Raw genomic sequence first — 26,657 nt, forward strand, 5'->3', positions numbered from 1 at the left:
TAATATCTATATGCTTCTACTGGTTAAGGTTATAACAGGAATCATCTAGGCTCATCAGCCCGAGGATTAGAGGAGCTGCATGCTCTCTGGTGGCCCGGAGATATTTGTTCCTTGTGTTACCTTTGATTATTTCCTCGACTTACCTCTTCGTGTTCTCCTTTAAAGGTTCCACTGCTGACTTCCTGGAATCTTCCCGTCAAGCCCGTCTGGTTCCCCCTCATGATTTCAAGACTCAAAACAAAATACTCTCTTCAAGTTCCACGGCTGGCAACTTTCCGCTCCTCTTCCTCGATTCAAGCTCTGCGAAACCTGTCTGTCCTCTGTTTCCACCATCCTGCGGCTGCCCTCTGGTTCTGCTTCTCTCCCTCGCTCCGTCACTCCTAAACTCACCACACAGGCCCGGCTCAAGTCTCTGTCCGCCTTCCTCTCAGGAACTCGCCTTCATCAGTAAGATTTTCATTTCTCCTGTATATTCCACCCTGTTGTTCCAGGTAATCACCGTTCTCCCACTCTGTTCCAGTGTTCCCGTTCATCCTCCTGTGTCCAGATCCCCCGGACAAAGATGCACATACAAATGAATTGTTTTTCAATAAACCTTTACTTTTTCATTTGCCTCCTGAGAGTGTTCTGCATGTGGACCAAAACTTACCAAAAACCCTGACACTCTCAGGTGCACCAGGTGTATAAAACTGAAAACTGAAACTGAATGAAAGGTGCTTTAACACATTAGGGGTGTGCAGAACATTTTTGTAACAAGGTTATTAAAACTGTTTCACTTGAATTTTTACTCGATGAACCATAGCTTGACTGATTAAAGACAGTCTGTCACAGTAAACCTGCAGCTGTTAACATGAATAAAGCCAGGATTCATGACTCAGACACTTCTAAGGAATACTTTAAATTTTTTTTATATTATATACAACAAAAATACCACCCAGAGGAGGGACAGCTAAAATATCAGTCAACTAATTGCAGCAAGTAAAATTAGCATTTTATGTTCTTACAGTGAACGTTTAGGAAGGTCAGTGGAGGCATTTACACCCAAATTACGAAGTTAGAAAGTTAAATAATCACAACTTTACAGTTTGTAAATGTTCTCCGTTTTAAATAAATCAATTTTTTATTATTTCCGAACATCTTCAGAAACAAAATGTTCACAAAACATCTACATATAGCTGTTTTTCAACGTTACGGTTTCTATTCTTTTTTTACACTAATCCTTTAGAGAAATTGTTGGAATCTTTATAAAAGCTATAAAATGTGATTTAGTGAACTTAAATATACGACAGATCTTGAAAGTGAAGCAGCAAACTTGTGAAAAAGCTAAATTTCTTTCTCTCTCCAAACATTTGGTCGTAAATATTCTGAACTCAGATCATTTAGGATTTTACCTCCATGTTAAAGTCGACTGAGACCAAAATTGGACTCTTATAAATAAAACAGACTTTTATTAAGTAGATTTGTACAGTCATTAACGGAGAACTTCAATCACATTCATGTTGGGAATCTTTGCTGAAATTTAACTATACAGAAACAAAGGTGCTTGAAGATGATAATAAATTAGGATATTTTAAAAGACACAGAGGTCAATTAAAAATAAAATAGATGATTATTCTGGTGCGTAAAGGTTAACAGAAATGTTCGGATCAGAGAGCAGAGGTGTGGCTTTCATCGCTCTCGCTGTTACTGTGTCGTCTCACTCCCAGACTGTCTTTGTTTGACGTCCGGTTCTCATCAGGTCTTTCCCACTGAGCCGTGTCTTTGTCTTCTGCTCTGTGTTTATACGCATTCACAGGAAACTGAAACACAAACTGCTGGTCAGCCTCTCGTTTAAACTCTTGACTTGATCAAATATTTTAGTTAAACATCATAAAGATCGAAGATTTATTTGTTTCTACCTGCAGATCGGGATTTGTGGAGGCTGCCTGGAAATTCATGTTCCTGAAATGCAACAAAAAATCTCAGTTAAAAACATTTTTTCATTTATTTTGTTGTTTGTTTGATAGGAACAGATACAAGAACCAGATCAAGACACTCTGATGCCTTCATCACAGTGTACACAGTATAGCCACAGCTAATTTGCAACAGCTGTCCCTACAATACGACGGTGTATTTGGGTATTGTAGATAAAAAAAAGAAAAAAAAGGAGCAAATTTCTGCTAAAAAAAACTAATAAATTTCCTAAAAAACCCAGAAATCCTGAGATTGAAAAGTTGAAAATTTACCAGAAAGAACCCAGAAATTTTGAAATTAATCTAAAAATGTTTCTAGAAAAACTTATTCTGATTTTCTGAGTTTCATAAGTCAAAAATTTGCAAGAAAAATGTAAGAAATTCTTAGATTAATCTCAAAATTTTTTGAGCAAAAACATGAATATTTCAAAGTTTCAAAAGTCAAAACATTTTCCCCTTTTGAAACTCAGAAATTTCAAAAGTGAAAAGCTCAGCCCTTTCTGCTTGATTAAAAATCAGAATGTAGGCTTAACCTACTGACTATTGTTTGGACTAATCTTGTAATAACTCGACTGCAAAAGGCGCTTAACATTACATTTATTTTACATAATTTGAACAGGGTGATGCTAAATCCATCCCAGTACAGGAGTTTTTGGGCAGAATATATTTACAGAAAAGAAAGTTTTATCTTAACTGCAAAATGTATATATTTTTGTAAATTTTTTGTTTAATTACTACTATTTGCGATGCCGCATTAGGGCCATTGTAGACAGAAAAAAAGGAGTACATTTCCGGCAAAAAAGTTTTTTCTAGAAAATCTTTTAGATTAATCTCAGAATTTCAGGTTTTTGCTGGAAATGTTCAACTTTTGGAGATCAGAAATTTACTTGTTTTGCTTGAAATTTTTTGAGATTAATCTCAAACTTTCATTGTTTTTTGCTGGAGATTTTCAACTTTTGGAGCTCAGAAATTTGCTTGTTTTTTTCTGGAAATCTTTTTAGATTAATATATATATATATATATAGTATATCCACAGTGTCCATAATATTGCATCGTAGTCGTTGTTTTTTCAGCCCATGGCTGTTTTTTTTGAGTCAGTATGCTCCAGTTAATGATTAATCGATCACTAAATTAGTTAACGATTATTTCAATAATCTTTTCGTCACAATCAATCCTACTTACGTGTAACCTTCAGCTTTACGGTTGATGTCAAAGCTCTCTCTGTCAGATGCCTTTTGCTTCCTACTGGTCTTGACACTAATAGCAAACAAGAATCATTTAGATTTACTAGTTTGAGTCATTCACCAAACAAGAAACCACAAAGCAGTCTGAGACTCACCTGATAAATAAAGCCAAGAAAACAATCAGTGCCACGAACGTCACGCCCAACAAAACCCCCAGAACGATGACTATAGTCGGGTCTGACGAACTCCCTGAGCTGGAGCTCTGAGAGTTTGTCTCTACGTCGAAATCAATCTCGTTCCCAAACACCACGGCCAGCTCCGCTTTCACCTTTTCAGACTCGCTCTGCAGCTTCCTGGTAAATCAAACAGACAAGTTAAAACTTTAAAGGGGACCTATTATGCAAAACTTATATTTTTCACGCTTTTAAAATTCCATTTGGATTTCTACTGCTTCTAAAAAAAACCAAGAAGTAAAAAAAAAAAACACCCAGCCATTTTTTGGCAAAACATCACAGTCTGCCACCTAGCAACCCACGCTGAGCTCCAAGATGTTCGGTCAGCTGGTTTTATCGCTTTATGTGCTGTACAATGGCTGCTGGAAAAGGCAAGTGTTTTGTTGCTGGCTTGTCATCCAAAAACCACTTTTTGCATTCTTGTTGCTTGTATAGGAGGCTCTACTTCTGCTTTTCAAAGATGTTTGCAGCCACTTTTATGTGCGAATGAAACCTTGAGTTGTAAGGCGAGGCCAGCAGCTTATTTGAATTTAAAGTGACAAGAGGCTCTAAAACATCTCAGAATAGTCAGAACTGAGGAGACTAAAATCTGATTATCTAAGAATAATTTTGTTTAAAAATTGTATTGCACATGTATAGCCCAAATACCTATCCTAATCTGGTCAAGGAAGCAATGTAACACATTTACTATGTTCCAAAAGGTTGCATGTTTGAGTCAAAAATTAAACTCCTACTTTGCGACTTCCTGAGGTTCAACAGCTCCATCACTATCAAGAGCGACGAAGCTGACCAACGTCTTGACCGATGCCCTCAGCATTCGGCTTTCTTCTCCACCAGAGATCCACACCTGGATTATGTTCACCGTCCAGCCCAGAGTTTTACCTAAAGCCCTGAGAGAAAACAAAACCACGATATGACAACAGGAATGGATGCAATAAATCAGAAAATAAACAGAACTTTATTTATGAACGTACTCCTCCAGCTCTGGAATCTTCCTCTCCACAATGTTAGCCGGCTGATTTATAGAGATGGTCGTCACGTCGCTGCTGCTGGCGCTGCCCTGAACCACAACCTGCGACAGGAAAGGAGGATCGAAAGCGATTCAGGTCACGCTGCAAGAGTCATGAAGATGTATAACAATGCAAACAAACAGAATAGTGACAAGATATGTAGCAGTAAAAGTTCTTTCCTCTGCCACAAGTAACGTCGTTTTGCAGTATTTCCATCTTACCATCATCTTCTCTTCCTCTTTAGTTCACGACTTGTTCTAAAAGGTTGACGCCAGATTCATAACCTCATCCACCTTCAGTACCTTTACTCTGTTCAGCTTCACTGTCATACTTACAGGATCTCCTCGCTTTCACTCACAATGCATCTTTTGTCAAAACATCCCACAGTACAATAATTTAATAGCTCAGTGATTGGTGAAATTGGTTACTGGTTAAAACTTAACAGGCTTGGTTGTCATTTGTTTGGGTTTTTAAAGATGCTTATTTGGTAGATAGTCCTGTAGACGTCAGGAAACACATAAAACCCTGTTTGGCTGTTTAAATTTACCGTAAACATAGTTTGGTGGTGTATTTTGGTGTATATACAGGAGCTGCTGTTAAATGTATCTTTTTGAGCTCTGGTAAAGGCAAATAGCCTTTTGAACTGTTTTGAAAATCATTCACATTTAGCAAGTCTGGCACAAAATGTCCAGGCTTGCAAAGACGGCAAACCAACCATCCATCCAGCCATTCAACCAACTACTAACGCTTTCATTTTGTCTTACGCACTATACTTCAAATGTGGAAAATGTCATTTTAAACCAATCAACCAACCAAAATTCAGTCTTCAGCACTTACTTTATGTGGCTGTAGCATAAAACCCTTAGGGACAGCCAAACAATCAACAAAAATTCAGTCTTAAAGGTAAAAGGTAAAGGTTATTTTATTTATATAACCCTTTGGGGATCTGTAGAATTCACCTAACGAAACAACAACTAGCCAACCAACCAACCATCCAACCAACTGACCGACCGACCGACCGACCCGGTCACTCAGTCTTAGGCACTATGCCTCAAACGTGGCTGTGAATAAAGCCCTTGGGCATCAGTAGCCTTCACCTCTAATAAATCAACCAGCCAACCAATCCCTTCATGCAGTCGTAGGAAATATGCCTCAAATGTTGCACGACTACGGATCACGGGGATCAGTAGCCTTCAACCAGCCAACCAACCAACCCCTTCACTCAGACTTAGGCGCTATATTTCAAATGTCCCTGTGGCATAAAGCCTTGGGGATCAGTAATATTCACGTTCAACCAAACAACCAACATTAAGTTTTTACCTTTACTGTGGTTGTAGCAGAAAGTCCATGGGGATCTGTGGCCTTCACCTCCATTGTGACGGTTTTTCCACCCAGATCTGCTGCTGACACCACAAACAGCAGACCTGAAGTCGACTCCACGTCAAAGGAGGAGCTTTCTCCTGACAGACTGTAGACCAGATCACTGTTGTCTCCAACATCTGGGTCCGAGGCCTGAGGGTGGGCAGAAAGACAGACAGAAAGCTCCTTAATGGTGCTGTAGAATATACATTCTAATGAAGCTAATTTTTCAGATTAAAAGAATCTTTTGAAAATAACAACTTTTAAGCAGGCATTAAACACACTTTTAAACAAACCCAGATTTCTGTATTGATCTGATTTAATGCTCTAAAGTCATGTTTTAATGAGCTTTAAGTGGTAAATCATCAAAACTAACAGAAATTAAAGCTTAAAAACATCAGTCTGTGTGTAATTAATCTATATAATGTGCTAAATAGCAGACTGCTGCATCCTTGGTGCACAAAGGAGCGTTATAATAGATCCTTCCTCCCAGAAGCTCTTAGACTAGGCCCGACAAACTCAATGAGTGTTTACATCCCTCATGGTATTTACACATTTTCTTCACTTCTATGTAGTCTGATGGTTTTAATGATAAAGTTCTGATAATTATTGAGTCAGTAAGTAATATTTCATTCTCTTTCAGAGAAGGGATAGGATTAAATAAGTGTTCTTCACACTAATTTTCAAATGGAGAAAAGTGCTAAGCTATTTATTTTGTTCTTGGCTCATGTTTTCTCTTGTCCTTCTGATTGCTTGCTTTCCTGTTCTTAAAAACCTGTTTGAAATAAATAGGTAAAATGAGACGTAGTCTGTTGTTGTTTAGCCACCACTGTAGATGCAATTTTTAAAAATAACTTTTATTATTATTTATTATCTCTAATGCTGTAAATTTACCCTTGTTGAACAGTTTCTTATTCTTATTTTCTGCTTGTAGAATTTTTTTTACCTGAGGGTTGTGGTTTGTTATTCTTAGGTTGTTCACGATATTTGGTGTTATAGAAACGATAAGCTTCCTTCACATCCCTGAAAATGTGACTGCAGATTGTTGACACATTAACCACTTTAATGGTGGGACGGTTTCAGGTCAAAGTACACATCCATATGTTTATGGCCTTTACAGTAACTGTTCCTGCAATCTCACTGGGTGGAGATAAACATGTTCAGAACCAGTTGATAGGAGCTGAGTGTGTTTACCTTCACTTGGATGACTGGGGTTTTGTACGGGGCGATGCTGAACACAGAGCCTTCATAATTATCCGAGGAGAACTCTGGAGGCTCGTTTACGTCCTCCACCTGAATTCTGACCTGAGAGATGCAAAAAGTTTATTTTGTTTGTATGAAAGCAACAATAAAGAGAGTTTGTGATGATAGCTGTATGATGTTGTTGTTACCAGCGCCACTGCTGATGTGGGAGGCGTCCGCGTGTCCACAGCCTCCACATCCAGGATGTACCACTCCTGCTCCTCCCTGTCCAGCTCTTTTGTAGAAAAGATGGTACCACTGCTGTTGATGGAGAACAGGTTTTCGTGTGTTCTCAGTCCATAGGAAACCTCGTACAGGTCGCTTCCTGTGAAGGCGTGGACCTGCCCCACAGTGACCCCCGAATTCTCGTTCTCTTTCAGGCTGAAGTCGTAGGAGGAGTTCAGGAACGCCACGCCGTCCACCAGACTGGCGATCCTGATGTTCACCACCACAAGAGCTGCACAGATACCGTCAGTCAGCCTTATAATATTCACACGTTGCATTGGTATAATCATTACATTTGTGATCAAGTTAAATGCTTAAACATGATACAAATAATCACTTAGCTTTCTGAGAAGCAATCTTTTTTTGGAAGGGGATTATGGCCACGGGAAAAAAAAATCTGACTTTAAGGGATTTTCATTTCCACCTCAATCACAAAAGAGTTTTGAAAATCTTTGACAATCCCACACACTCCTGAATGACCCTATCTTGATAAAAATACAACCATAATATCATATTATGAACAAATTAACCACCAACAATAATTTAACAAGTCAAAACAATTTAAGGAGCTGGATAGTAAATGGTCATGTTTTATTTAGTTCCCCCATCTGCTAGGGTTTAATTGGGAACAAAAGCGTAGAGTGAGAAAACTTTCCATAAGCAGAAGGTAGACATCAGGGTTTTTTCATAATAGCAATGAACAACTAATTTTAATGCAGCACTTCAGTATCGGAAATTACATTTTATTTAGCACTTTAAAATGGCTAAGTTGTCACTTTTCTAACTTCCTGTAGTAGATGGTTGTACTGCAGTCCTAATAGTATGAAGTACAACAAGTACAGATTCAGTTTCAACTGTTTTGGTGCAGCTAAAAACAGTTCGGCCTGTTTGCTTATAATAAAAACGTATGGGTTTTTTTGCTTATTTAAAGTTACTGCTGGGATAAGCCGTTATATCCTCTGTGCACCATGAGGTGTGTGGGTACCACTATCTGAGTGTATTTATAACAATATTTAATCCTCAAATAGCCAGGATCACACTGGTCACAGATTTTGATGGCCAATAATGGATGGTAACAATCCGTGACCTTCTGCCGCCTCTTCACTGGGTAAAATTCAGGATGTCTGCGGCCGCAGCACCACTATTACATACAAAAATAAGAAAACATTAAGCAATATTCTGACCTGTGGTGCTGAGCGGAGGCTCGCCATGATCTGTGGCCTCAGCCGTCAGAACCAGTCTGGTGTCTTCTTTTACATCAGCAAGGTCAGAGGTCAGTGTCACTTCTCCTGTTTCGCTGTCTAAGGCCAAATGTGGCGAATGTCCTTCCGAGAAACTGAAACCAGAAATTATGAGAAAAGCTGCCTGATTAGTTGATTTGAGACAAGAATATTTTAAATAAATTAGTGTGTTTAAGTGATTGAAATACAGGGATTTCATAAGCATAAACACCAGTTTAAATCTTCCACCATTCGTTACAATAATAGTGCAAACTTTATTTTATTTGAATTTTATGTGACAAACCAACATAAAGAAGTACTGTACATACTGTAGTTGTCCAATGGACGACAAATACGAGGGTTTCAACATTTTTTACAGATAAAACCCTAAAAATGCAACATGGATTTTGTACTTATTGAGGTATTACTTTGCAGAAACACTATCTGCAGTTAAGTCTTCAGTGGTATGTCTCTACCAGCTTTATATGTCAAGACATTGAAGTTTTTCCCCAATCTCTTTTGCAAAATAGCTCAAACTCAATCATATTGGATAGATTGTGTCAATTTTCAGTCTTGCCAAAGATTCTCAATTTGATTTTACAAAGTATTTTCCTTTGTGAAAAACAAAAAAGATCCTATTACATCAACTTTGTCTGTTACTATAAATCTCTGTAAACTATAGTTTGTGGTGTAACGTGAGTTCTGAGCGAACCTGTAGCTGATAAGCGAGTTGTTTCCATAGTCTTTGTCGGTGGCTCTCAGCGTCAGCAGCAGCTTCCCCTTCTCTGCGTCTTTCACCAGGATGCTGGTTTCATAGCTGCTGGAGCTGAACTCGGGTTTGTTGTCATTGAGGTCCATGATGCTCACTCTGATGTTGGTGATGTTCTAGAGCGCAAGATTTGACTTAAACATTGTTTTGCAAACAAATGTGCAGAAAAAAGTTGCTTTAAAGGGGACCTATTATGTAAAATTCACATTTTGCATGTTTTTGTTCATTCATTTAGGTCTCGGCTGTTTCTAATAACAACCCAAGTGCTTTAAAAAACACAACCAGTGGTTTTATATCATGTTTTTTGTGTCTGGAAAATGAGCCGTTTCAAAAACCTCCCGATTGTTACGTCTCATTCCATGGGCAGAGAGTTGTTACCTAGCAACCCCAGCCTAGCCTCGCTCTGCTACCTAGCAACCCAAGTGGAGCTCCAGAACATTTGGGACATTATGCGTTGCACAATGGCTGCTGGAAGAGACAAGTGTTTTGTCGTTGACCTACCACTTAGAAACCACTTTCTGGATTCTTGTTGGTTGTGCAGGAGGCTCTACTTATGCTCTTCTAAGATGTACGTTTGCATAACTACGCATCTGTCTGCAGCTATTCTTATGTGTAAGTGTAAATGCTGAGATAGTGGGTGTGGCCAGAAGCAGCTTGTCTGGATTGAAAGTGACAAGATGCCATAAAATGACTCATCGTGATAGGAGCTCAAAATAGGCAGAACTGACCAGATTAAAATCTCATTACTTAAGGAAGATTGTAAGCAAAAAATGTCAGAAACATGTTTTGTATGGGCCATGTACCATACAAAACATGTTCAAGGAGGCATAATAAGTCACCTTTATGCACTATTAGATTGAATAAATTCTCTAAATTATTCCTATTACTCTCTGTAATAAAACCAAATACTAAAGAGATTTAAAGGGAAATAAAAAGGTTAGTTGCAGCTTTGTTTCACCTCTCTCTGTGGGCTGCCTTTGTCTGAAGCCTGCAGAACCAGGTTATAGGTTTCCGTGTTTTCCCGATCCAAAGAACCAACAACCAACAGCATCCCATCCTGCAAAACAAACATGACTTTAAGATCCACACAGCAAAACTCAGTCAGTTCACTATTAGGGAAGATAATGATGCTGGTTTTACTTCACTAAATATGAACCAAACTTTTATGGCTCACCTCTCTGAAACTGAAAATGGGGTGAGGTGGACTGAGTGAGAGGGTGACCTCTCCATTCAGACCGATATCTGCGTCTGTGGGCTGGATGATGAAAATTTCTCCGGGGTTTTCCGCTGAATATTCGCCCTCCAGGATCTCCAAGGGGTAGGGGATGTTCGGGAACTGAGGGGTGTTGTCGTTATAGTCCAGGACGGTGATGTTGAGCTGAGCCGTGGCGCTCAGGCCGTCGGTGGGCTGATCCACAGCTACAACCTGAAACAAGAAGGATTTACAGCTTAAAACACAACAAACAATAAATCAATTAATCACACGATAAATTAAAATGAGCACAATAATTTCCATTTGGACAACAAAGAGTTGCTGCATTTCATATTGTTGAAAAGCCGCCATTTTGAGAAACGCTGCAAACATTTGACACCCAGTACGAAGTAGTTAGTCTGCAATTTTGGTTACAGAGACTTTATAACCCATTTTAATTATTGTTGTTTCGTTTGTTTTCTTGGTTATTTTGGATTTTTAACATGTTTTCCTGTTCCAGTGTTAAATGTTCTTTAGAAATTAACACTTTTTGGATCTTTGAGTGAATGTACTCACATTATTATGCCATTATTATTATATTAGTTGAAAATGGTCTCATAATGATAATATTATTGTTTATTGCAATAATTTCTAAGACAATTGGGCGTCCTTATATCTCACTCTAAAATTTACTGTGACCTATTTTTGCTCCAAAGATAAAAAAAAATAAATGTTTGAGTTGTTGAGATATATTGACTTGTAAATATTTAACTTTATGTTTATCAGCAATGTTAGGTACATTTATAACAAACGGCTAACGATAGCCAAGCACTTTATGGATATAAAGCCGTCTGTGATAAACATTCCTCTGTTCTTCATCCAAACAGGGCGGGGAAACGTCAATCTCTAACTGTTGTTTATGTCCTGTTGCATAAACAACAGCGTCTGTTGTTGCAATCAACTCAGATATCATGTGGAAAATGACGTCAATTTTCTGGAACAAAAAAACCCCCACTTCATCTGAACTACATGTTAATGTAGTTTAGATGTATACGTACAGAGTTGGTTGGTTAATCCAAAACTTAACCTCTGAGATCTAAAATGGTGTATTAGGGCTATTTTAGATTAAAAAAAGAGGAGTAAATTTCCACCAAAAAACTGAGAAATGTTGAGAATAATCTCAGACATTTCCTAGAAAAAACAAGAAGATTTCTGAGTTTGAAAAGTGGAAAATTTGCTAGAAGAAAACTAAAAAATTTCATTGTTCTCAGAAATTTTCAAGAAGAAAACGTGGAAATCTTTGAGTTTCAAAAGTCAAAGGTTTGTGGGAGAAATTTACTCCTCCTTTACTTCTCTATTTACGATAGCCCTGAAACGCCGTCGTAGATTTATGACGTGACGTTGCAGCCAGGTTCTACTCTTCAAATGCTTTGGATTCACCAACCAACTCTGTCGTTTGGAGCCCTGGAGCAAACCGGTGTGCAAACATAATGCTATAAAAGGAGGAAATTTATCATGACCTCAGAGAAGAAATGGTTGCTAAATATTTGAAGCACATCATCCTGCTGTGAAACACAATATATAAATCACAACATTAAAAAAGAAGATTGAAAAAAGTGAGATCAAATCATACAACGCTGAGAGAAATGATAAAAACCCAAAACCTCCATCTGAGGAACACACATTTTTCCCACGACACAAACAGCAAAACCAAAACACAGAAAATATAATTATGTTGGACAGAATGACACCTGCTTACCTGCAGCATGTAGCTGTCCTTTGTCTCTCTGTCCAAAGTTTTGTCTTTCTTTAGTGAAACTACTCCTTGATTGTTAATGTCAAAAGTATCACTGGTGTAAACGAAGTGGCCATTGGAGAATCCATCCTGCACAGGAAGAAATGTTTGTTAAATAACCAAGATGGACCAGAATAAAGCATTGAGCATTTTTTTTAAATTGTAAAGGTAATAAATACCGTCACACTTTCTTAGATGTACCCATTATGTAGTGAATATTTTCTCTCTTGTTTTGCTTTTAGGTTGCAAAGTACCTATTTATTGTTAAAAAAAATGTTTTAAAATTTAAGAAAACATATTCATTCCTTTTATGGAAACATTTAATCATTTTCAAAGCAGATGAAGTTTGTTTTTTTAGTAATAATAATAATAATAATAATAATAATAATAATAATAATAATAATAAAAGATATTGTAAAAACTTTTATTTTTGTTCTTTTTTTTTAACCTAGACTGAAGGTAAAAATGGTTTTAAGATTGTAAAAGTTGCTGACGCCTTTAATTATGAATTATCAGTACTCATACTTCAAAAACTGGGCAGAAAATTTCTGGATTCTCTACCCACTGAATTTAAAACAAACATGTTTTAACCAAAAATTCACCTGACTCAGACACACACACCTGCAGTTTCTGTTAAAATTTCATAAGTTTTTTATTGCATGAAACTGATCTTTTGCCTGATTTGCCCATTTTTTTGTTATTTATATGAATTATTGTCACTTTGGTCTCTAAAATATCAAAATTTCCACTTAACTTTATATTTTGGTCCATCTGATAATATGTTGAAGTAGTGCTACTCTTACTTGAGTACAGTTTTTGGGGACTGTACTGACCTCTGACCTTACCTCATCTATATCAGTGACCTCCAGTGTGAGGATGGATGCACCGCTGGCCAGGTTCTCAGAGATCGCCTCATCGTAGCGCTCCTTGCTGAACTTTGGAGGGTTGTTGTTGACATCCTTCACCTTCACCACCACAGATCCATTACCGACCAGAGAGGGCGACCCTGCATCTGACGCCTGAACGCTCAGGGTGAACTCTTTGACCTCGCTGTAGTTCAGAGGTTGGGCTAGCCTCAGGATCCCGCTGGAGGCCTCCAGCTGAAAAACTGCAGGCTCAGACGACGGACTCTGCTCTGAGATGCTGTAGGTGACTCTCCCATTCGCTCCTTCATCCGGATCTTCAGCTGACAGCCTCAGGAGGTTCGTACCCACTGCCTCGTTTTCGGAGACTTCCACCTGGTACTCCGGTTGTGAGAACGTCGGGGTGTTATCGTTGATGTCGGTTACTTGGAGCGCCAGCGTGGCGGTGGCGGACCTGGCAGGGCGACCCTGATCTTCAGCCACCACCAGCAGCTCGTACGCCGCTGTGGTCTCCCTGTCGAGCGCACCAGCCAGGCTCACCATCCCGGACACTGGGTCGATGAAGAACCGCCCCTCCCCTCCTCTCAGGGAGTATCTGATCTCCTTGTTGAAGCCGCTGTCTTTGTCTGTGGCTGCGACTTCTGTAATGTTGGATCCCACCTCTGCGTCCTCTGGGACAGACTTTGAGACAGAACTGGAGGCGAAAACGGGGCTGTTGTCGTTGATGTCAGTGACCTGAACCTCAACGACCGCCGTGTCAGTGGTGGCGCCGTCGCTGATGGAGATTCCCACTGAGTAGTTGTGTGGGCCGTCATCGCGGTCAAGCTTCACTGTGGTTTTGACTTCACCAGTGGGGGAGATGGAGAACTTATCAGCTTCTGTTGTAACTTGAAGGGTCCTGGGTTCAGAAGAAAGTTCGAGGAAGTTCACCTGAAACCAACGAGGAAACAATTAGGAGGCTAAACTGATTTTACTTTTGCAAAAAACCTGCAAAAAATACTCATAGTTCTGGACTAATTTCATCAATAAATTTTATGTACTTTGTAGAGATTTTATGTGATATTGGAGCATAAATGTGAAGCAGAAGGAAAATTATGCATTACTCAAATTTCTTTGGTTTTTTTTCTAGAAAATTTTTGACTTTTCAAACTAAGAAATTTTCTTGTTTTTATTTTTTTGTCCAGACATTTTTTGAGAATTTTTGGCTGAAATTTACTCCCTTTTTTTTCTATCTGCTGTGGTCCTAATTCAGAGTCGTAAAAATCCAGTTAAACCATATTTCAATGTTTGTTTCTTTTCATTGTGATTTAATCACATGCTATTTTTATTATTACAATGAAACGCAAAATAAAAATAAAAATAAAAAAACTCCCTCGCTGCAGTGTCAAGCATAACTCTGCCCCCAGACAAATTTTGGAAAATGTAGCCAAAGTGGGCGGAGTCAGGAAGTGCTAAGGGGCGTGGCCAAGTGTGAGGGTAAGTGGAGGGTCAGGATGAAGGAAATTATTTTTGTCCTAGCAACGTTGTCGCCACTTTTTGGACCCGAATAGCTAGTAGTTTAGTGACTGTTTTGTGTTATTGTGTAATTTTGAGTGAGATGGTTTTGTACACCAAAACTTTTGCAGTAGTATGTAACCTACCTTCACAATCAGAGCTCCTGGTTCCTGCTCCTCTTCTACGGCGCCTTGGTAGAGTTTTTGTAGAAACTGAGGATTCGAGTTACCTGGAGCGTGAACGATCACCTGTGCTGCGGTGGAACGGGATATGGTACCTCCTGAAGAAGAAGTGGACATAAACAGAAATGTTATGTAATGAGTGCGATTGATATCCATTTTTATCATCATGCCTCTTCTGAGCGAATAGATTTTTAAAGTAACCAAACGCAGGGAGGCAGAAAGTCTTCCCATCATCAGGAAGCGTTCTGACCCAGAAATAAACTGTTTCATAAATCTACGGTCACATGATTTACAACTAGCTGGAATAACAGTTTTATAACCTCTATAAATTGGATAAGATGTTAAAGTACGAGGTACTTGTGCTGAAAGATATAGTTTGAAGGATAAGTATATTTTAGTCCTAAGACCTAAGATCTCTTCTCGTTTCTCTACTTTATTTCCTCTATAAGGCTCGTTTCGCGAACGATTAAGAAAAAATGTGTGTCCACTCAACAGAATGCAGCACAACAGAAACGCTGTAGTAAGTATGCCAGGCCAGTGGGTGGCGCATGTTTATTATTTGTGAGAGTGAAGCACATGTGGGATACAAAAAAGATGCGTCTCAACATGTACAAACTGGAACACAACGGAGCATTAGGGCCATTGTAAAACAGAAAAAAAAAAGGTAAAACATTTTCTAGAAAAAAATGTGAATTTTCCTGAGTTTTGAAAGTTAAAAAATGTTTGACTTTTGAAACTGAGAAATTTGTATGTTTGTTCATATTGAACATTGTTCAAGGAGGCCAGTCTCTACACATAAGCACAATGTTGCTTTGTAGCTGGCATGATGCAAAAAAGAGTTTCCATTGTAATTAAAAAAACAATCTTCATACAGCTGAAAAACCAGCTCATCCTAGCACAAAAACGTTTTTCATAATCAAAAAACGTGATATTTTTCAAAATTGGCATGTTTTCATTTAGTAAGCCTTTCACAATAATCAATTAATCTCATTAATTAAAATGAGTGATAATTTCCATTCTGATTACTTATATTTTTTGAATTTTGTTTACAGAAACAGCATAATGATTATTTATGATTTCGGTTTAAGTTGTTGTAATTTCCGTTTTATTTATCGTCTTTGGTTGTTGTGTTTTACTTTGGATATCTAATTTATCTTCTAGTTCCAGTGTAAAATGTTCTCTATAAAATCATAATTTATTAGTGTTTGAGAGGATGAACTTGCATTAGCATTCAATATCAATATATTATTTGAAAATGGTGGCAAAATAACAATATTATCGTTTATCGCAATAATTACTGGAACAATTTATCGTTCAGCTAAATGAGTTATTGTGACAGGCCCACTATTAAGCAAATTTATTTTTGTAATTCCAATTTTATGGTCAGTGAAAACACAGATAATGTCTCCTTCATATCTACTTCAGCATGTGTAGCTTCCTGTTCTCACTGTTCCTCACTATTTCCTTTAATTACTCTGCCTGTTTCCTGTTCCTCGCTCCATGTTTAGTCTTCCAGCAGTCAGAAGTTTTCTTTTGTTGACTTTCCTTTCCTTGCATATATATCTGCACTTTGGTTCTCCATTAAACACCAAACATGTCACTTAATTGTTGGAGCTGATTGGTTTAATTCATACAGGATGCTCCAGAAAATAATAACAACCTACCGTCTCTGGCAGTGATGTAGAGAGGAAACTCCAGCACTCGGTTTTCCTCCAGAGGAATAATTTTAGCCAGACTGATCTCGCCGGTGCTAGCATCCATGGAAAAGTATCCGTCATTGTTCCCGAAAGTGATGGAATATTGGATCTCCCCGTTCTTTCCATCGTCTGGATCCTCTGCCTCAACCTGTAAAGCCAACAACAAACTCATCAGTGTGTAATTTATCAAATGTTCAGTTATTATTTATGATAAATAAATCATAAATCCCTTACTCACCTTGACAACCAGCATTCCTACTGTCTGATTTTTAAACACCTGTCCTTCATACATGCTGCTGGTGAATGTTGGGCTGTTGTCGTTCTCATCCAGGAGGTTAACGGTGACTTGAGCTGTTGTAATTTGATTGGGAGCATCTCTCTCCTTCGCTTCGATCTTCAAATTGGGAAAAAAAACCAATACAGATACATTGTATTCACCCCTGATCACGAGCTAAAACTAAACGCCACATTTAGGGTTTATAAATCTTAAGTACTATTGTCTAGTTTCTAGTGCCAATTTTTTAGTACTAGGGCTGGACAATAAATCAATAACAGTATTTATAGAGACAGATACATGATCAATATCAGAAGATAATACGGCCAACATTCAATTATTTCACTGAACTCCAACCCAGAACAACAAAGCATTCTGGGGGATGTAGGAAATACATCAGCCGCTCAACCTCTCGTGGCCAGCTAAGCGAGGTGGAATCAACTAACTCACTTACTCTTTGGTTACCTAGCAACAAACTGTCGAGTAACTTGTGCAGCAGCAGTTTCAGGTTTCACCACTGTTCCTCATAACTGCTTAAAAATGAAAAGCAATGGCGTGGCGTTAAGAGAGCAAATTAGTACAACAGCTCGAGAGGAAACTGTGATAACACAGGAAGAGTCACGCCACAAGTTTGGCAGTAGTAAAACAAAATCAAATCAATAATTATTGATATCAACCGATATGAAATATGGTATGTGTTTCAGCGATATTGTCCAGTCCTACTTAGTACACTTTAAATAAGACAAAACTAACTCACAAGTAACTTTGCAGCAAGAAATGGGAGATTTTTTAAGTAAAATAATTGCTAAATATTGATCAAGAGTGCCGGTTCTATTGGCAGATTATTTCACTCAGAACAAGAAATTTTTCCCATGTTGTAAGTGAAATAATTTGCCATTGGAACTAGCACTTTTTAATCTACATTACTAAATTATTGACTTAAAGCAGCTCCTATATCTTGCTGAAAAGTTCTCTGTAAGTTAGTTTAGTCCTATTTCATATGCACTAAGATATTTGCACTAGAAACCAGACAAAAATACTTAGTAAGATTCTGTGTTTTTGCAGTGTAATTTGTGTAAAATTCTCTTCACCTGGAATACAAATGTCTCGGTGACCTCTCGGTCCAGAACTTCAGGGTTTATGACTCGGACCGTCCCATCAGGGCTGATGGAGAAGGAGGTTGATTCTGGGAGAATTTGCAGGGTTCCCACGAATCCTCCCTGTGGAACAATTGACAAGATTAGAAGAGAAACGAAATCACATACTTTGCATCTATCTGTGTTAGGTTTTTAGATAAATACAAATATAAATATTAATGATTAGGAGACTTTAAGGACTGTGAGAATCTAGGTCTGCTCTCAGAATGTGTGTGTTATGTGTAAGATGTTTGGAGCAGCAGGAAGCAAGCTGACAGATGGCCTGGAGATAAGAGCTGACACCTAGCAGGAGAGCGTATCAAAGACTAAGGGTCAAAATTTTATGACCTAGAGGGACACGAGAACTGAAGTTTATGACCCAGAGAATCTCGGGAACTGGAAATGCAGAATGGCACCATTGTTTAAGTAGTGACTTGTGACTGACTCTGTGTTGACAGCTGTGTTTTCTGTTTGCTGCACCTTCTATGCAAATGATTTGTAACTTAAACCATGCCTCAATGTAATAACTATGCAATTGCGAAGGAGCACGTTAGAACTGGTCCAGAGACAGAAATAAGGAGATGTCCCTGGGCAGAGTTCTCCGTTCAATTGTAAGAAATTTAACCGTCTCCCTGTGTTCTTATTTTTGTCCAGCGAGAATGTCAGGTTATAGATCTGACAATGTGATTTAGAGTAAAACCCAGTTGTTCTGTCAGTAAAGTCCACCTGGTCCTTATCCGTGACGACAGCTTTGAACACGACGGTGTTAGCGGGGGAGTTTTCCAGAAGGGAGACGTTGTAGTTCGACTGATCAAACTCTGGAGCGTTGTCGTTCACATCTTCCACCGTGACGGACACGACAGCATTAGCGGTCTTCAGCAGGTCGTCTGTCTGGGCCGCCTGCAGACACACAGTCATCTTTCATACAGACTGAGCTCAAAGTTACAGTGTCATGGTTTTCTCAACTAGTGATATATTTTTATTCCATATAAACTAGGGATGCACGATATACTGACACCAACATCGCTATCGGCTGATATTGGTAATTTTTTAACATATCGGTATTGGGACATAAGTAAAACTGGGTCGATATTAACAACTGACATCTACTTCCATCTTGTTCCAGTCTGTTTCTGGTAGCTTTTTTTCCCCCAAAGGTGTGAAAACAGTAGAAAAAATTTATATAATATCGGTAAATATTGATTATCAGTCAAAACGATTACATTAATATCGGCCCAAATTTTTATATTGGTGCATCCCTAATACATACAGCTGAAAGTAGAAGTTTACACTCACTCAAAAAAACACTAAATCTCACCAAATGTTCTAGTTACTAGAGCAAATATTTTAGTACACTTGGAATAAAACAAAACTAACTTACAAGTAACTTTTCAGCAAGATATAAAAGCTTGTTTTAAGTAAATAATTTTTTAATATTGATCAGAAAGTTCTAGTTCCACTGCAGATTATTTCAGAGTTCAAATGCAGCGGAAATGTATGTAAACAATTTTAGAGACATTAATAAACAAATATCCGACATATCTTTTTCTCATTATTGCGGAATTTGACAAATAGAAATAATTTTGGTAATTGGCTGACCTAAAACAAGAGAAGTTTGCTCTGATGTAACTTCAGAAAGAGTATTTGTATCTTTTTCTTTGGTGTATGTAAACTTCTGTCTTCAGCTGTACACTCGTAATATCGCTAATGATGTTCGAGTTTTCTTCATTTTCTTCCAGAGGCTGAGAATAAACGATAATACCTGGATGTTGACAGAGATTTCACTGCTGTCCATTTCCTCCCTGTCAAACGACGTCACCACAGACAGAACTCCGGTGTTGGCGTCGATGTTGAAGTTTGCTTGGTACTCGGCAGGAGAGACTGAACAAACATACATAGTTTTAAATTTATGTGACTGATCAATAGTTTCTGTTTTATGGTAAACATGTCTGAACTGCAGGTTTTACCACAGCAGCATTTTCTGTACCTGAACTGATGCTGTATTTTATCGTCATGTTGATTCCAGTGTCTCCATCTTGGGCCTTTATTGGTTCTGGTTTTATTTCACTGAGAACCCCGTCCTAAAACACAATCAGTCTGTTCTTCAGAGCAGTTTGAAATAAATTTGTTCTGTACACAAAATATCAGGTAAAACTCACACAACCACTAAATGAGACTCACCTGGTTCTCTGGAATAACAGCCTGGTAGAGACTGTGGCTGAAAAAGGGATTTAAGTTATCAAAGTCTTCTACAATAATCTCAACTGAGGTTGTGTCACTGTTTCCACCATTGTCCTGCAACAACAAGAACAAAGAAAGGGATGGCATATTTATGATGGAGCTAAATAAATCAGAGTGTATGAACATGTTTTGTCTCTGTGTTTTCTTACCATGGCAGTGACAATAAAATTGTAATTTTTTACTATGTTGTAGTTCAGACGTCTCATTAAAGTAAACGACCCGGAGTTTGTTAAGGAAAAGTCTGCTGTTTCAGGAGTCTAGAAGGAGAACAATGACATCAACATTCAGTGATATGCAGAACATTTGTAGAAAACCAAAATATACTCAACTTTTAATACACTTAATAGGCTTAATTATCATAAAATTAGAATGGAAAATACAATGATTTGGTAGTAAAAGGCATGTTTTCAAGTCTATAGAGCCATAAAACACTAATCACTGCAAAGACGTTAGTGTCAAATGTTTGTGCAGCAAAAATTTTCATTCCTGGCAATACATTTTAATAAAAAGTTTCCAAAGGTCATCAGAGATCAACTTGAACCCCAACATTAACAAAATCAAACGATTACATTTGTGTAGCTACGAATAATGTAGCACAGCTGGTGTCAACCTCACCAGATTTTCTTAAATACTTTTCTCACTTGTAAAGAGTAGTCGACTTAAATAGTTATTGTTATTTAACTTTCAGAGTTCTTACATAGGTGTATGTCAGGAGGTTGAATGCAGGTGTGCTGTCTGCATCCACAGCTGTCACTCGCAGAACCTCCGTGTTCACAGCATGAATCTGGAAAATAACGATATACCATCATCACTGTATACCAAGAGACACAACCATTCAATTAGTATCCAAAATTTAAACAGATTTAGCTCATGAATGAGATTTTAGATCACATAAACAACCTACTTCAAAGATAAGAAAGACTGCAGCACAAACTGAAAAAAGTGTCAAGTCTGGTATTTAAAAAGATGAGTTATTTGAGGCCAAGATGGACAAGAATGAGGGAAAGTTTGCAAACTTTTTAATAATCAAAACTGTTTAGTATGTAGATGTTTTTCTTTGGGTAAGTTTCTTTTCTGTCTCCTTGATACTTGGAAAAACAGATCCATCTTATGCACAGAGAAACGATCATATCTTTCCACTGACAGACAGATTTTGAAAAAAACTTCTTCCTAATGAAGTAAAAATGTTACCAAATATTTTTGTCAAGTTTCTGGTTAAATATCTTAGTACACTTCAAAAATGACAAAGCTAACTTGAAGTAACTTTTTAGCAAAGTGCAGGTGTTTGAGTTATGTAAAAATTACTTGATATTAATTTAAAAGGTACTAGATCCACTGGCAGATTATTTCACTTAAAACATGTAAAAAATATCTTGTTATACATGAAATACTTTGCCAGTGAAACTAGTATTTTTCAGATCAATATCAAGGAATTATGGACTTTAAACGAACTCCAATTTCTTGTTGAAAAATTACTTGTAAGCTACTTTTGTTTGCACCAGAAACTAAGATAAGGTAAGATTTTGTGGTTTTGCAGTGATGCTCATTATCCTGAGCATACAAATGGTGACTGTGGAAAGGAATGATTCCTTTTAACAGAAAGGAACTTTAAGCACAATATTTTTGGATTTCTTTAAGGCAGCATGTTTTAAAATTATGCTAAATTGTTTAATCCTGGTATGAAAAGGGGAAGAGAGGACAGAGAGATTGGGTGCCTTCTATTTATTTGAGAAAGGCTGAAGAGTGAAACAGAAAGTTGGAGATTTATTTTGACATTGAATAATTCATCACCATCAATTTTATTTCTGCTAATCATCTGATTCCTTGATGTTGCAGATGGTTTACTGTTCCTTTCCAAGAGATCGACTTACCTCTGAAATAGTTTGAGAATAAAACTTCTTCTCAAATACTGGACTGTTGTCATTGATATCATCGACTCTCAGCCTGCGGGAGTTTTTGTACTGTAAAAATAAAAACAGAAAGTGACGAGTTTTTATTGTTATTCATTCAGTTTGCGATGTTTGCTCGATAATTTTGGAATTTCACCCACCTTATTAGCATTGCCACAGACTATACTGTAGTACAAAACTCTATCAGTCTGCAACACAAAAGCACAGCGGACTTTAGTTCTGCTGCGACATGTTAGCATAAATGAAGTTGAACAACTCAGTGAAGAAAAAATGTGCATTAAACACAAATATTCAGCAAACAAATTCAGGTACAATAAAGTGGGGGAGCTTACCGTAGTGAGGATGTCGGCGTCGAGCGGCTTCTGGGTGCGAACAGTCGCTGTGGTTTCCCCTGGTGTGAAGCTCAACTCCACAAACTGAAGGTGCTCAGGAAAAAGGTCAGGCTCCAGCGTCACACTAGTACCAGCTGGGATACCGGACACCAACTCCACATCACCTGCAGCAGCAAAAAATTATTTGATAAACTTAAATTAATTCATTAATTCCAGTTATCAATAAATGATCTGTTTGTGTAACATGATAGAGAAAAGGCAAACTCAACGGAGGAAGTCAGTGTTAATTGATCTATTTCTAATCTTAATTAAATTAATTGTTTTTATCATCTTACCTGTATATCCTTCATCCACAGGACCCAGTTCTTCCACATTCGCTGAATCACAGTTTATGATGGTGCTACCTGCAGAAACAGAATTAACTTTAAGGAAATCTGCAGAATGACATCATTCATGTTTTTTAGCAATTTTCAGAGAGGAAAAATTGCTATTATAATAATAATAATCTATTGCACAGATCCAAGATTCTTTATTGTCATAATATATATGCTACTAAAGTCTTATAAATTACTGGAAATACTGATAACAATCCAATAATAATAATCTAATGATCAGAGTTGGGTAGTAACTGGTCACATTTACTCATTTATATTTACTTGAGTAAAGTTTTGGAATAAATGTCTGAATATGAGTCTTTTTACTACGCTGTATATATCTTTACATAACTGTATATTTTTTAGTTCCAGTAATATATTTTTTTCAACTGCATGAATAGATAATAATAAAACTATGCTCATGGGAGGATTAAACAGATTGTTTTCTAAAAGACAGTAGATGTGTTGAGTGAAAACATTTTAAACGTATAAAATCCTTCTCTCAAACTTAAAAAGTAAGCTCTTGATATTTGGCATTTTAATTTCTGCATGCACTGGCATAAACTCTGTGATGAAATCTGAGTAATTTGTTGGACATATGGAAGAGAAACTGTTAACAAAACTATCAATCTTCTCAAGCAGATGTAGATCCGATACCAACATTCACCTTGGAATTGATATCGATATTTAAACGCCCAGCCCTAATAAAAATATGAAATTTAGTTGTCAAGGTCCCTGATTAGACACATACAAGATATGCTAAGAGTCATAAATAAATAAAATAAATCATAAAACTAAGAACAATGAAGGCACTGACAGTGATAATAAACATAGATGACTTCTGCATATAAAAAGTTAATTTGTACAATCACCTTGCTTCACCAGAAGGTGGCGACATTGCCAATATTAATTACATTCAAATGGAAAAGAAGAAGATTGCGAAAATCCACAAAGAAATCCGATGTAAAGGATCCTCTGAAAACTATTTCACTTTGACATCATTTATTTATTGAGCTGACATTTTAAATGGAAACAGATTCGGGAAAAAGTGAAATGGAGAAGAAATAAATATTCCTCCATCGTTATTTGGAGTAGGGAACTCAAAAATAAAGACAATTATGCGTCTGTGTTAGCTTTCTGAACAAAATCTCTACATATTCAGGCCAAATACTTATCATTTGACTAATATTTCAAGCCATTCCTTTTTTTCTACACAACTAAAAGCAAAAATTAAAGAAAACATGATTAATTACTCAGCCAAAACTACTTTTTGGTGCTTACTTTTGTCACAGTAAACTATTATTTATTTTATTCAGCCATACTTTGATGCACAATATCTAACCTGAATTCATCAGCTTACATTGAACTGCATAATAAATAATAATAGTAATAAAAAAACACTATAAAAAAGTAATAAAAATTTGTCACAACAGGCAAGGAATCAACCTTTGAGATCTTTGAGACCAAGAACAGGAATAAGCAACCCGAGAACGTTCTCAAACTGTTCATCCCTGATCTATACTTTACAAAACAAGAGGTTTTTTTTTAATTCACAAAAATAGTGTTTCAACTCTGCTAAATCCCCATGCTAGCAAGGCAGCACCCCTAGTATTTTGCTATGTTAATGTACAGCTGGGACAAGTAATTTATTCTGAGCTCAGAATTTATGACCTCCAGCTGATATGCTAAAACCAGACGTTTACATGCTCTGTAAAAAACAGTTTCTCTCTCACTGACAATAAATTACACTGTTTTCTTGTTTTAGATTAGTTAAGCTCACCAAACCTTTTTCCCCTTTTGTTAAGTCTCAGAATGAGAGAATTTCTTCAAAACTGTATGAATTCATAAAACTGGCTGTGATCATAAAATCAAGACAAAGCCATCCCAAACTCCAAAGACACCATAACCACTTGAAATTGTTCTGGTTTTATCAAATGTTTCTTACAAAAATAGAACTTGAATTTGTAAAAATATTTAACTTTGTTTTAGAAGTTGCTCATTTACCCTCAAGCTGTAATTTGGATATTTTTATGTTCTTTCTCGGTTGTGATGGGCTTGAAGTTGGATTGTAGGTTTTGGTTTTTGAGGCTACACCAGAAGAAAATGATGAAAATGAAATATTAAAGTTTTTGGTGAAAATGTTGAACATACAGAGACAGTAATATAAGTGGAGGGTGTGGATTTTGAACCATGGACCCAACAGATAAGGAGCGACGTCTTCTCTTCAGAGCTGAAGCGTACTAAACTAAAAGATCGTTTTCTTATTCTAGACAAAAACAAACTGATCAAACATCTCAGAGCGCTCTCTGAGAGTGGATAATTTATCGTAAGAACTAAATTTAAATAGTAGAGGTTCATATTTTCTACAACAAAACTGCTTTATTACACAGTGGGCTCTGGTTTCCTGCTTACAGAAGAACATATTCCACCTGTACTCACCTATTGGACTTCCAGTAACGACATGGATCCAAACAGAGACAACTAGAGCGACGCATGTCCGACTCCAACCAGCGCCGTCCATGTTGGTCCGGTTGTGTTTCCCCAGTGAACTGAACTGATCAGCTGAACCACAGGTGCTATGGACGATATGCAGTTCCCCTCACCCTCCTTCCCACCAATCATCTTTTATGACCGGCTGTAAAATGTTGCAGTGATGTTGGACAGTATCAAAGATCAAGGAACACAGAGTTTAATCTCCCCTGAACAGAGTTTACAGCCTGCCCAAAAGGCCTGACTGAAACTAGCTGTTAGCTCGGCCTGAGCTGCTGTACTTTTGTTTTATGATATGATTCAATGTGAGTTTAGATATTTTAATTTGTGGGTTTTTCTGAATCCTCCTATGAGAGCATTGCTATGACGATGTCTTAGGGCCCTCGTAGATAAAAAAAAAAAAAAGGAGTACATGTATGCAAAACAATTCTGAAAGTTAGAGAATAATCTCAGAATTTTTTTTAGAACAAACAAGAACATTTCCGAGCTCCAAAAGTAAAAAAAAACTGAGAATTTCTTTTTGACATTTTTAGATCAATATCAGAAATTTTCTCAAAAAAACAAGGAAACTTCTACATTTCTAAAGTTGAAAATTTTTTATTTTTGAAACTCAGAAAATTTCCAAAATGAGATTTTTTAAAAACTTTTTAAACTCCAAACTTTCCTTGTTTTTTGAGAAAACGTCTGAGATTAATCTAAAATTTATTTGATTTTTTCCTGCAAACTTCTGACTTTTCACGTACAAAAACCTCCTTGTTTTTCTAAGAAAATTACGATCTAACCTAATTCTAATCTGAGTTTTTTTTATGTGTATAATGTCTTACAGAGAAGTTACAAAGGTTAAAGTGATCTCATTAGGAAGGTATGAGTCAGGAGAAGAAATAATCCACACCAATATATATTCATGTACTTTGGCACAATAAACACAGTCATGGAATAACAGTGATAATACTAAAATGATTTCAGTTTTAGCTTTATTTTCTCAGTTGTGTGCAATCATAGTTAATGACTAGAAAACCATATTAATTTAAATTATTTTCAAAAATGTCTCCATTCTCACTCAGTGTTTCATGAATGTGATTTTCTCCTCATCTACCTGAAGTTCTTGTTTATATTTGGTGATATTTTATTCCTAAAATTAGTAATAAATAAAATAAAATACCTAAACTTAGGTTTTTTTTAATGATTAAAGCATTTTTTAAATGATCAAACTCTAACTTGATTTTTCTCTAATCTTGATCACATTAATTTTAAAATTATTACAAAAATATATGTCACTCATTTTATTTTTGATGTCGCATAAACTTTCAAAACAAACAAGCCTCTGTGTATGTTTTATCACCTATAAATGTGACACATTTCTTCACAGAGGTTTTTAGATTTGCATATAATTTATTTTGTCACAAAGACAAGTTTTATTTAATTTTATGTAGGAGTTTTGTTTCTATTTACATTTGCCCATGTTAAATATGGATTTATATTT

At 37.0% G+C, this 26,657-nt stretch overlaps 1 protein-coding gene across 1 annotated transcript; it reads right to left on the reverse strand.

Moving 5' to 3' along the window:
- Positions 1–1,185: 1,185 nt before the first annotated feature.
- LOC116719607 (protocadherin Fat 4-like) lies at positions 1,186–25,260 on the reverse strand. The gene is made up of 30 exons (XM_032562155.1): positions 25,124–25,260; positions 22,646–22,714; positions 22,311–22,474; positions 22,119–22,166; positions 21,940–22,029; positions 20,766–20,852; positions 20,218–20,325; positions 20,009–20,122; positions 19,815–19,908; positions 19,590–19,708; positions 18,554–18,727; positions 17,783–17,911; positions 16,656–16,811; positions 16,385–16,565; positions 14,685–14,818; positions 13,027–13,974; positions 12,146–12,271; positions 10,369–10,620; positions 10,153–10,251; positions 9,138–9,310; positions 8,390–8,541; positions 7,130–7,437; positions 6,933–7,043; positions 5,700–5,891; positions 4,344–4,441; positions 4,104–4,259; positions 3,292–3,489; positions 3,135–3,209; positions 1,899–1,941; positions 1,186–1,799 (listed from the first exon to the last, which is right to left on the reverse strand). Exons 1-30 carry the CDS (start codon positions 25,203–25,205, stop codon positions 1,647–1,649), a joined length of 4,833 nt encoding a protein of 1,610 aa, XP_032418046.1. The 5' UTR covers positions 25,206–25,260; the 3' UTR covers positions 1,186–1,646.
- Positions 25,261–26,657: the final 1,397 nt, after the last annotated feature.

Source organism: Xiphophorus hellerii, chromosome 5, assembly GCF_003331165.1.
Source record: "Xiphophorus hellerii strain 12219 chromosome 5, Xiphophorus_hellerii-4.1, whole genome shotgun sequence".
NCBI classification, from domain to species: Eukaryota; Metazoa; Chordata; class Actinopteri; order Cyprinodontiformes; family Poeciliidae; genus Xiphophorus; species Xiphophorus hellerii.

Coding starts and splice junctions, on each gene's coding strand:
- LOC116719607 (XM_032562155.1), bottom strand. CDS start 25,205: ATGGACGGCGCTGGTTGGAGTCGGACATGCGTCGCTCTAGTTGTCTCT. Junction 18,728..19,589: donor AAATCTCTGTCAACATCCAG/GTATTATCGTTT, acceptor GTGTGTCTGCAG/GCGGCCCAGACAGACGACCT. Junction 3,490..4,103: donor GAACCTCAGGAAGTCGCAAA/GTAGGAGTTTAA, acceptor TTGATTTACCAG/GAAGCTGCAGAGCGAGTCTG.